The following is a 13,494-nucleotide window of genomic DNA, read 5'->3' on the forward strand; positions in this document are numbered from 1 at the left end:
TTTAAAATTTTGTATACAGCTCATGAATACCATTTCTTATTTGATGTATTTAAACTGAAATGTTTTAGTTTTTTGTTTCATTTCAGAAACTATTATGATTTATTTATTATGTGATCTATAAACAAATTGATATGTAAATCTCTTTTATCCACAACCATAATAAACAAAAACTGGATCTCTTAATTTTTCTAAAATTAGAATATGGTTTTGCTTATAAATTTGAAGCGTTTAGTAATACTAAAATTCTAAATTTATTTTCTACATTACTTTTATTTGCCTACCATCAGTTACATTTGTAAATAATACATCTGATATTTATTGTTAATTTTGTATAACAATTTATGTGTACTTTTAAAGAAAGGTTTATATCATAACATATTTGTATGTTTGTAGCGAAAAAGGTATCCTATCATGGTTTCAATAAGTTCTATCCTTTTTCTTTGCAACATCTATTAAAATAAATCTTTCTGTTTTTTTGGTGGTAATAATAAACTTATCACCATAATTGTACTAGGTTGTAACTTGTAAAAACATAAAATATATATACAAATGTCTATATGAATGAATTAATGTTTTTTTTAAACATTAATTTTGATAATTACTAAAATTATAGAAATATATTTCGTTTGATTCATAAAAAGGAGTTTTATTTTTATAAATTCATTTTTTATGTATTAAGTTTAGGAATTGTAAATTTTAATTAACATTCAATGGAGGATGGAATATAGCCTCCATGATCAAATTTTTCATTGATTTTAAATTAATACTCTGCGAGGAGAGCCACAGGAGCTGCTTGGTTGTTATTACGTTAGTTTGGGTTGATGGTACCTCATTTTTTATTTTTACTATCTAATCATTAGCGAAACTTTGCTTTAACTGTTATGACTTAAATGCTAGTTAGATTATTTAGAGAACATAGAATAAAAGTGGATGATTTGGTTTGATTATAAATCCATAAGATCTAGGGGTGTAACTAGGTATTTAATTAATTAAGTGCCATGGGTCAAGGAAGCCAATTAGGCCCCCCTGGATAAATGAAACATATTTTTCTGGAACTTTCTCTCCCATGAATCATTGTAAACTAACATTAGCATTTATTTAAACAATTTATTTTAAATTGCACATACAAACTGATAAACTACAACCTTCCGGAATATATTTAAAAATACAGTAAAAAAAGCAAAATATCATGATTACATATCAAAATAAAATATTCATTTTTTATTTCATGTTTTGGGTGGGGCTGGCGGTAGCAGTGTGGTAACATGCCTGTCTGCCAACCCGTCCCTATCTGGGATTTTCAAGTATATAATTATACAATACTGACTCACATCCTCCCCCAGGGCATTTGTGAGGCTCATTAGCCAATGGATGGTACTCACCAAAATAGGCGTGGGAGTTACGAACCCACCCTATGAAAACCATGTCATGAAACGTATTTCTATAATGAAATGTATTTCCTAAGTTCATTGCGTGTGGCCTTGGACCTCCACGGTCTGTCACGCCAATAATAATAATAATAACTTTATGTTTTGGGAGGCCCTACGGCATTACCCTGGTTTCATAAAGCTTGTTTGTAGCTTATATAAGTTCTGTTTTCATTTGATTTATATCAAGTTGGATACCACAAAGAGGGCAATAGTCCATTTTGAATTGAGAAGTCAATAAGAGAAGGCATCCTGTTATCTCAGATTTAATGACATAAATATTTTAATTTATGATTGATACCCAAGGGAGGAAATCTGTTACACCCCTTCATTTAAAACCGCAAATTTATGAAATATATATTTTTATAATTATTTTATTGTATAATAGCTTATAATTTTTTTATTTGGCTCTTTTTGTGCCAAGATTGCTACATGATCTTGTGATGAAGTCATTGCTGTGGCCAGGATTGCCACACTTTTATTCACTATTTTTTCATAAAATCTTCCTTCGCCATCTCCTAAATTATCCTTTTCCCCTAAAATTGAAGGGATGGTTCAGCATCCTTTAATCGTTTGAATTATAAAAAGAGGCTTTCTGGATAGTAAATATATTAATCTTCTTTAAGGGTAGACGCCAAGCCTTGTATTTTGTTACTATTCCCATAAAAACAGATATAATTATGCGATTACATATTTCTTTAAATTTCTCTATTGAATTAGTGTGGGCTATTTGTAAAAGTATGCATCATATGGTTTATATTGATTTTTTTTTTCCACCGAAACCATGTGTAGAGTCAAAGTTGAGAAAAAAAATAGCTACAGATAAAAATAAATGCTGCTTAATCTGTAATACCTTTTAACTCAAAGAAACAGATTATGTCATTAAAAAAAATTAAAACGAGTGCTTTATTCTAAGGAAATTTTGAAAGAATTTTTGAATTTAGAAAAAAATTTATAAAAACCCTAGATAATGATAGTTGAGATGAGATGTCTTTATAATGGACTAATTTTTTATTATGTTTTGAAGTATTAAAATCATATTGTTGACTTTTTGGGATTTATGAGGTATTACAGCATAGCTAAATTAATAAATTAAGCTAAATTGTCATGGATACAATGCATATTTGTAAATGAATAATTAATAAATAAACTTAATATAAGTAACAATAGGTTATTTTATTAATTTAGTTAATTTTTGGCCAATGCTGGATGGGTTTCCTCTGGATCCCTCTTGTTATTTTACGTCTGTAAAGTTTTTTTAAGATTTAATTTATTTTCCTTATAATGCTTATATCAATTAACTCTAAACATTGAGTAAAAATAAGCAATAAATTAGGGGTAGTGCATAGGTACTATACCTGTTATTTAGTCTTATCTTCCTTAATTAGGATAAAAAAAATAAAAAGTAACCTTAAAGGATTACTTTAATTTTTCTCACTTTCACTGGTGTGGTTTTTATAGCTAATTAATATTTAAATTTTTGTTTATTTTTTAAATTAATTTAATGAATATTAAATGCTTGGACATTTGTTCTCTTGCTCTGACCCTAACATCAAAAATTCTTTGACCTGCTACCTGTGTATTTAGATAGGATCTTAAAAATCCTCTCCCCTTTTTTGACTCCAGCCAGAGGAGATGTTTTAGAAGTCTAGAACAAGTGTTGTTTCTTTTATTTATCTTATAAATAAAGGTAAGTCAATAATAATTCACTATTATATTTTTTCCTTCTTCAATATTTTTTAATATTGCAGTAAAAATATTCATCAATTGTCACCTTTTAAAAAATATAAGAATCTGTAAAACTACATTGAGAACATACGTCATTTCATTAATTTATGCTATAAAGAAAGTTAAGTCAATAATTATTTAATATTTCCTTTCATTCAAGTATTGTTTTTAATTTTAAAATTTAAATATGTAAATTTTCGTCAAATTACTTTTAACAAATAAAATTTAAAACTATAAATTATAATAAAATTTCTTTAAAGTTGAATACAAATAGAGTTTTACCCTGTTGAATGCAAATTATTTAGAAAGTATTGAAAATAAGTGATTTTAAACAAAATTTATAGCAATGTTTGTGAAGCCTCGACATTAGTGAAGCAAATTATCTTCTGTTCATAACTTTTACAATCCAAAAATGTTTTTTGAAATAAAATTTTTTATTATATTGCGGGCATTAATATTAATATTTAATATTAAAAAATTAAAGTATTTTAAATACAGAAATGCTATTTTTGTATAAGAAAATAAACTTCATTGGTGACCAAGGGGAGGGGGAGGGGATAAGGTTAAAAACATGAAATGGCTTTGGCTCTAAAATGATTAAAAGATGAATGTATTATTAAAATAAATCTAAGTTCAGGAAATAATTTGGTTACCAATGATGTATTTTTTATCATGGTGAACTTTGGATTTTATTAAATTGGTGAAAAACAATTTTTACTTGAGTTTCTATCTAACTGTTTTGGTAGTATTGCACATTTTCAAATTTATATTACCAAAGAATGTTGATAGAGTTAAGATTATTAAAAAAATATAACATTACTAATTTATATAATAGTTATGTATATTATGGTTTTGTATATTATAGTTTTGTATATTATATATTATAAAAAAATATAACATTACTAATTTATATAATAGTTTTGCATGGTTGACAATGTATTATAAAGCAATAATATGTTTACTGAGAATAAGTCAAGGTTGATAAAACATTCATTCATTATTTTTCTTTATTGACCTTCCCTATTATCTCATGCCCTTCAGTATTTCTAGCTACTGATTTACGTTTTTCTCCTTATGTTTCTAAAACTTTATATTTCTGTTTGTGCTTTATTTACAATGATTGATCCCTGAAAATCTTATGTTTTAGTTACTAATGCAATACAAATGATTTTTTTCTCTTGAAATGACTTAGTGCTTTGAATGATTGCTTAGCAGTCATTAAATTAAATTTATTATTTGCTTCTTTTCCTCCCTCTAAAGAATGAAAGATCTCACTTAAGTCTTATGAAAATTGGAACAAATATAAAAAAGGAAATTAAAACTCTTGAATCAAACTCTTAAATATGCAAGATAAATTAATGAAACACAAGTTATCTGACTTCCAAATGTCACACTCTTTGATAAGACATGATTTTTAAAAAAATGAAGTATAGTAGCTTTATGCTCTGTTTTCTAATCAGATAGGTATTTTGAGACGAATCTTATATATATATATAATTAATTAGTTTTCTCAATTAATTTACTTTTATTTAATTAAAATTACTCAAAAATAAAACCAAAGTAAAAAATAAATTTCCTATGATGAAACCACATATAAGGAATGAACAAGAAGGAAAATAAAAGTTGCTTTCTTAAGAAAAAAATTTATTTTAATTATTAAACACTAAAAAAATCTACACTGAGAAATTGTGCCAATAGTAATCAATAATTATTCAGAAAACTTCTGAGATAATTCCCTTACCCGTAAAGTTTTCACAAAGTTTGGACCATTCATTATTCTTTTTTAAGTATATAATCCAACAAAGGAGAAACAGTTTATATAAACCTGTATAAAAATAGAGCCAAGATATAAAAAACATTCAAGCAATTGCTTTACAAAAAAACTAGAGAAACATGTTATAACTTTTATTATCTCAAAAAATAGAGAAGCATTTATAACTTTTTTTGTAAGCACATATATGTACAGAATAGAAAAAATATATATCACAAAACAATAAGCTTAGATAGTCAAAGTAGAAGATAAAAATTTGTATTCGTACAAATGTATTGGATTTCAGAAGTATTTACAATTCGACCATAATAGTAATTGTTCACCGAAAAAAGTCATTATTAAATATTACACTCCCTCTTCTCATTATCAACTGTAGTGAAGTGAGCTTTAAATGAATAAAAATAATTGTCTAATCTTGATGGATAACATCACAGCATTTCTATAATATAAATTTTATTTGTTTTAATTTTTATCTTCTACTTCGTCAACAAAATAGGTTTGGGCTTATTATCACAAAAAATTAAATTTAACTAAAAATCGGAAGATAATATTTCATAATTTGAAAATGGTGATATTTTTAAGAATGGGATGTAATATAAAGATTCACTTTAAAATTAATTTTACATTCTATTGTTTGCAAGTGATTTGAAAATAAAACAATTTTATTTCAATAATTTTTCAATGATAGAAGATTATAATAATTTTGGGTTGAATATAGAGTCATTGATTTTTAAAAGATCTTTTTTCCCTTTTAGTCATTATGCATTATATTATATGTATTTTTAGTTACAATGACAATGATATAAAATTACAATGATTTTTTAATCAAAATCTTAGAGACAAAAAAATTATCTTATAGAATGATTGAAATTCTATATTACATCTGCTCTTTTAGGATTATAAAAAGTTATTTATACATGGGATGTTTCTTTGGTGACTATTATACACATTATAAAAGGAGATTTGGTCCAAAATCAATAACTCTAGGCTACAGTACCAACAAAAATAAGTGGATAATTTGGACATGATTTCAATATACAGTAATTTACAATGATTTAGAATTTTTATTACGCAATTCCAAGTTTTGAAATAGATTGGGTGAGGGTTTTCTCATTCACTTTTATAATAAAATTATGGTTAATACAGATTCATAATCGCTTAGTGCTTAAAATGCAAAGTGCAGACAGTGAACAAACCTACAAAGTATCTACAGTGGAACTAATATAAAGCTTTTAACTAAATTTATTATTTAATAATTGTTATTAAAACCAAAACCTTTCTTAATTTTTAATTATAAACAATGTTATTTGAGCAAGTTCAAATAGTACAGAGAGTATTAAGTGCTCATATTCCTTTCTTCTGAGGAGATAGGGGCAGATTTTTCCAAGTCCAATTTTATTTTACTTCTTCAGTATAAAATTTTATAAAAATGAACCCCAAGTTGCAAAATGGTTAATGTTAATGCATAATGAATTGATAGCAGTTACTCTAAAAAAAAAAAAAGGAAGTCAATAATTTTTCCTTAATCCTCCAGCAGGTGCAATATATTTGTGAGATTATACCATCATATTATTGTCTGATATGCATTTTTAAAAAAAAAAGAAATTCCTATCTGCCTAATTTCCCACCTATTCAGGTAGTTTAATTTTTCATCTCAATGCATTACAGATTTAGGATCTATTGTTTTAATGACTATAATTTCTTGATCTCAACTGTTGTTATTTATTGCTAAATATGGAGGTAAAATGGTGTGCAAAAGAGGTAATAACAATTTTAAAACTTAAAAATAAAAACTGTAAAAACAAAGAATTAATCATTTAGTTAAACTTTTTAATGAATTTTATTTTCAAATAAATCAGTTATAAATTATAATATTATAACTGCTTCATGAATATCATGTAAAACATTTTAGTACATCCTCATGAAACTTAGATTGTTAATTACTTATAATCCTGATTGAAGCCATGATTTTAAAAATGTTGATAGCCTAATCTTTCTGATATATTACTCCTAGGAATGCTTCAATTATAGTAATTAATATAAATTGAATTAGAGATAAATCATGCATTTCTTTCAGAAATAGAGAGGATTTCAAAAAACCATGAGCAACTCAGGAAAAAAAAATCTTTAGTTGGGATTGTTAAATTCCATTAGAACCATTTAATATAAAGTATTTCATCAAAAATTCACATTTTCTTAAAAAAATTCGTAAACAACTTGCTCAATCTAAGCTTATTTATAATAATACTTTTTAAAGATATACACGTTTACTTAATATTTACAAAATGTCCTATAAATAACTTAATATTATATGCACATAATTACATAATAAACAATGGCTGTGTACCCTCCAACTAATTTATTTATCACAAACCTTGCCTTATGATCACAAATCTAAAGTTATACTTTATTATTTACATTACATTATCAATATATTGCACAATATTGCTTCTCGTGGGGTCACAATTGCATAAAAATTGTGTGTTTGATTGTATAATTCCAGCATTTACCATAGAGCTCTAGTCAGATAACTATTCAAAGCATAATCTATTTTAGTTAAATATAAGACTTGTTAGAAAGAAAAAGCTGAAGATATGCATACTATTCTAGTCAAAAAGCCACTAGCTTACCAGTGCAGTCTTTAAATTAGACAAAATTCTCCCACTCTCCGCTTCCTAACAAAGAAATGGTGGATAAAACACCTACCATTTTTGGAATTATTAATTATATTGTATTAACATTATTGAAAAAATAAATACAGCCCATTAAATTAACTTTTAAAATACTAAAGATACTATAGGCAATAATACTTCAATAATTTACAGATTGTTTTGAATATCACATGCTAACAGTTTAGCTCTAATTACTACTTAGGGATGCTTTGTGAAAGAAGAAACAGTAAAAATATGAAACTTTTTGATCCTCAATTTTTGTTTGATTTTAATTGACACATTGCTGATAACAAACCAAGTTTTGAAATTAATTAATCTTTAAGTATAACTTGAGAATTTAGTGATTAGCATTCAGAACTACTAATGAGATTGTTAATAACCACAGGGTAACAGAAATAAAATATTCTGCACAACAGTCACTTTGATTTTCTAAAAGGTCATTAAACAGAAGTGGCATACAGATTGAAAAAATTGATTTATCTCACTTACAAAAATTTGTTTTCATAAAGGGTGATTTTATATTTTAAATAAGTAACTTAGACATTAAAAAATATTTGCCAAAGAAAAAATTTACAAAACGAAAGGAAATTTAAATGTTTGATTGTGTCTGCTGATCACAACTTTGAACATATGTGGAGTCTATGGGAATAATAATTTATTCCACTAATTATAAATATTTTTAATAGCAGATACATCTTGCGATGACTAAGAAATACTATTGAATAGTGATATTTTTTCCAGATATCTATTCAGTTATGTTTAAGGTAATATTTGAATCATTATTTTTTTGTTTTTGTTTAAAAAATGAGTTGACTAATTCATTTTTGAAGAAAAGAACAATTTAAGCTCAAAAAGGGTTTAAAATGTTTCATAACCATCAAATTGTCAAATTTTATTATATAATTTATTTATTAACTGAAATTATTTATAAATAAATCTATTTATTATTATAATTGTTCTTTTTATTTATAATACTGAAGATTAGCTAATTGAAAACTAGGAGAAATAATGAGTAAGAATTTTTTTTTATCTCTCTGTATAGTTTGAACCAGTAGTCACTAACTTTATTTTCATTAGTGTGTGTAGTATATGTTGGTCAGTTTACAAAGTTCTGTTAGTATGTAATTGAATGTAGATACTCTGATGAGACCCTAAAAAAAAAATAAATACCCATAAGGGAGGATGGGAAGAAACTGACTTTTGTTTTGAGGAAGGACCCACAAAATAACTTTCAGTCTCTCATCTAGGGTAAAATATGATGGTAACCTGTAAGATGCCTGTCTGTAGCCATGGGAGTTAAAGCATTTATCTTAGCAACTTTGTAACTGCAAGGCCTGAACAGTCTCAGGGGGTCAACTACTATTTCATGATGGTCCCACATAATGAAAACTTGATTCTCCCACCCTGGTTATAATAGCAGGGTGTAAAATAAAAAATAAAAAAGGTTACCTGTAGGATAACTTATTCTTCCTGTATTACATAAAAATAGAATAGTTTAAAAAAGTTCATAAAACTAATTATTGGAGAATTAGGAGTATTATAGAAATTCAATTCTCAAGGAGAGAAAAAAAAAATGTAACTATCAAAAAGATGGATACCTTTACTTCAACTAAATTTTATTTATCATTGGCAATGATTGATTTGTTTAATACAATTATGTGAGATTCATCAAAAATGATTATTTGTTTGGATTCCATGGGTCTTTATTCAAGAAAAGCTTGCCTTATTTATTTAATAATAATTGAAGAAAGGATATAGAAAAACAGTTTGTATTTTCTCTCAGAATATTATATATCCAATGTTTTGATAAAACTTAATTTTATTTTTTGAGCTTATTCATAGCACATAATCTAGGTTCAACAATAAGATCAGAAAACTACAAATATGGAAAAACGTGTTCAATTTGAAATCAAAGGATGAGATAACAAAGGAATACATAATAAAAATCTAAAGAAAATTGTAAGGAATATAGATAGTAACTATGTATCAGCCGGGAGATAGCCCGGGTGGCGGTCAAAACTTGAAATTTATTGTATTTATTATTATTAAGTTTACAGTATTTAAAAGAAAAATACTGAAGATTAAAAAATAAAGAAATAATACCAAAGAAGTATATCACTTCTAATACAGCATTCTATATATATATATAAAAAAAAAAAAATAAAAATTTATTGATAATGTTTTTGATTCTAATATTAATTCAAAATAATGTTTCGTCCCTTATCACAGATTGTTTCCTGAAAATTGAAGGGGTAGCAGGATTGAGAGGTGGGTACCTCTCCTCTCAAAAATAAAGAAATTTTTGTAATAATTATATATTATATCATCCATATTTTTACCCTAAACAAAAGAAATAATGTATGGTGGTTTGAATTATATGGTGCATTTTTGTTTCCAATTGTTCCAACATTAAAACCTAAAATTTTTGGGTTCAAATCCCACTTGAAGTCGAACAATTTTCCCAAGTTTCTAAGCAGTTTTTTCTTGAAAGACATCGCTAACCATAGTTTGGATTCCACCTCAAACAGAAGGATTCAAGTCTTTATTTAATTCAACTACAAAAAATTAGGAAGTTAAATCAAATATAGGTCCTTATATAATATATGTTATATATATTTATGATATAAAGTGAGTTGTTTTTTTTGTTCCTAAAGACAACTTATGGACTCATCCCTGGATAGCAGAAAAAGTAAAATAAAAACAACAAATGGATAGTATCAATTTGAAAACACTGATTTGTAAATTTAAATATCTATAACAACCAAATGGCTTCGATAAAAAATAAAATTGTAATGATGTTATTTTTAAAATAAAAATTTTAAATAGTATAACGATTAATTAAGGTAGACAATTTAAACAAAAAAAGTATGATTTTTTCCCTAGTATTTTATACCAATATTGGAAAAAATTATTTTACAGAAGGCATGTTTTAATAATTTGGCATGTTATTGAAATCCTGGAGGAATGCCAGCTAAAATGGTATGGCCATGTTTGTAGGATGGGCGATGATCGCAAGGCCTGCTGGATGATGGAAGCAAGGCCCATAGGAAAGCGCCCTGCTGGTAGGCCAAGGCTTACCTACAATGATTATATAGACAAGCTTGGAAAGGAACGCTGTTGCTCATTAGATCAACTCCAAAGAATGACTCTGGACAGAGAGACATATAAGAAATGGATTGAGGCTACTCCATGCCTAACAGCACTAAAGAGATAGTGGAAGAAAAAAAAATGTTAGTTATTAATTTGTTTTATTTTTTAAATTCACCGAGTCTAATTGAGAAAGACTGTAATAGTGAGAGTATATAGGTCTTGGCTTTTAACCTTTGAAATTTACAAGCTTTAAAGAGAAAAATAGTCAAATTCCTATAAAGGTTAACGATATTAGCAATCAAAATCTACATTAGTATGGTAAAATATGGATTATTTTCTATAATTCTACAAAAATTTAATATTATTTTCACTAACTAAGAAGGAAACAAAAAACCTGTACATTGTTATGAAAAAAACATATTCATTACTATGTAATAGATCATTATACCTTTTTGTTTTATAATTTAAATATATTTTAATGTAATACTATAAACTATTTTAGAAATTATAATATTGATTGTGAAGCGGTGAGACAAGGAGAGGACTAGTCTGTATGACCACTATGTGATAATGAAACTGGCATATCCCATTCATTCGAAGTTGGCGTTCCATCACTGACCACTCCACGTGCCCTAAGCCAGGATAACCTCTTAGCTATACGTGGTTCACGAGGTTCATTGCTGCTGGGTAGCAGTGGTCTCTCTGGGCTTGTAACTCTGGCACGACTCCTTTTAAGGCTTTGTTCTAAACGTCGTAGGAACCTGAAAATTTTGAAAAATCTAAGTATGAAATAGGTTTCAAAATAATGTTTCTGCTTCTTTTTTGCAATACTCTTAATATTTATAAAATAATTTGAGATTAGAAACATGACAGTGAGTTATGAATCACAGTAAGGAAAGTCAGTACTAACCCATAATTAAATCTTCACACTGGATAATGATCATCACTATTATTTTTGAACCGAATTATTCCTACAAACTACTCACTGTATACAGAAAAACATATTGTCCTCAGTTCTCCATGAAATTCCTACAGATGATTTAACACACTCTATTATTTAAGGAGAGAGGATTCTTCGCAGTTAATCAAAATTTAGTTCATGTAAACCATAAAAAGGGAAAGGAAATAACTGATGAAGCTGCAAAATAGATACATGTTTAACCAGGTTGTGATTCTCCTTACACCATGTCCAATGAAAAAGATTATTTGTAATGAATGAAAGGTAGGAAAATAATCCCCAAAGTAAGCTCATTTGCATAAAGAGAAATTGGTCCTTATCAAGGTCAGAAATGATTTAAATTAAAAAAAAAACAAAAAAAAAAAAAAACCAAACAGGGATACCGTACAATGTTCTGTTTTGAGCTCCTCAATTGGAAAACCCTGGTTCAGGTCAGGTGAAATAAAGGTGGAGAAAGCTGCAAAGAAGTTCATTAAGGAATAGGGTAGAATGAAATTTGAAACAAGTAGGAAAGAGTGATATTTTGTTTTTCATTTATAAGGCCAACAAATTTTTTCCATAAAGCTAATTTACCAGTGACTTTGAAAACACATCTACTCTAGAATGGTTACTTGCTGTTTGAATAAAAAAAATGTAAGGTTATATGTAAAAATTTTAGAAATTAAAATTCATGTTGGAGTGAGCACTGCTTAAGAATTCTAAAGATAATTTAGATTAATTCAGAAAAATTATAAAATGAATTAATGATCTTTTCAAGATGATAATAACAATAAGAAACTATGTTGCAAAATTTTTACCTTATCTGATGTCCAACAGTCCTCATCTTACTAATTTTTCGTTGACTTTTCATGCCAAAATCTCCTTCATTTGGAAGCATTTGGGTCGTGACATCCTAAAGAAACAAAGAGTAAAACAGTAAAAGGTGTTTTAAAATCTGCAATTAAAATTTTTTGGAGACTAATCAAATACAACAATAAACTGGAATTTTATTTAAAATAAAGTTAGAATCTCCACCACTCTGGTTAGAACAGCTTCTTCCTCATCCATCTTATGGTGTTAGAGAAACTTGGAACTATTTCTTTCGTTCCATAAAATCCTCACTTATTTCTTGGTTTCCACTTTTCCCAAGTTTAGGGTATTTCATAATCCAATAATGATGATTAATTTAATAATAAAAACTTACTCAGTATAACTAATGAGAAAAAAAGTGTATTAAGATACTGGTTTCGTGTTTCTTTTCATTAATTTTTTTATAAATTATTCAGTAATATTAAATATAGTTTTAAGACTATACAGCAATTTAATTAACATATTACCTCCCCTTCATCTCCTGATTCCTGTTCTTGTCTCTCCATTGTTCCAGACCAATGATTGTCTCCGCTCAGTCTCTCAGATCGTTTTTCTGGACTTAGGCAAATAGTTACATCCCTGAAAAGAGAATCCTGTAAATGTTTATTACCAAGAAACTAATCAATATAAATAACTTCAATTTATGTTTTCTAGAATGTTATGACTTTCACAAATGTTACCTAAAACTAAGATTGAATTTTAATGTGAATATAAAGCATCTATAATGTATGAACATCTTACAGACTTGGTGACATCTCATGGGAGAAAGAGGACAAAGTTGCTATAGAATAAAACTTTGGAGGGCTACATGCAAAGTATTGAAGGCCCAGAGTTATTAAAGTTCAGAGATAAAGAAGTGAAGAGAGTGCTACAGCTACTTTTCAAAATATTTTTACAACCAATATCTTAGGAGAATGTGAGAACAACTTAATCATATGTAGATACATTAGGATTGGCTAAAAAAACATTTCTTTCTTATATCAAATTGTAATACTATAA

At 27.1% G+C, this 13,494-nt stretch overlaps 1 protein-coding gene across 1 annotated transcript in view; it reads right to left on the reverse strand.

Annotated features, from left to right (window-relative positions):
- Positions 1-4,797: 4,797 nt before the first annotated feature.
- LOC106687239 (uncharacterized) overlaps positions 4,798-13,494 on the reverse strand; it is a gene marked incomplete in the record, with an annotated part of 403,205 nt that continues 394,508 nt past the window's right edge. Inside the window, 3 exon segments of the mRNA XM_067045014.1 lie at positions 4,798-11,449; positions 12,444-12,538; positions 12,963-13,074. Of these exon segments, the coding sequence (XP_066901115.1) occupies positions 11,233-11,449; positions 12,444-12,538; positions 12,963-13,074 (424 nt within the window).

The sequence above is a fragment of the Halyomorpha halys genome, unplaced genomic scaffold, assembly GCF_000696795.3.
Source record: "Halyomorpha halys isolate HHAL.00 unplaced genomic scaffold, Hhal_1.1 Scaffold934.1, whole genome shotgun sequence".
NCBI classification, from domain to species: domain Eukaryota; kingdom Metazoa; phylum Arthropoda; class Insecta; order Hemiptera; family Pentatomidae; genus Halyomorpha; species Halyomorpha halys.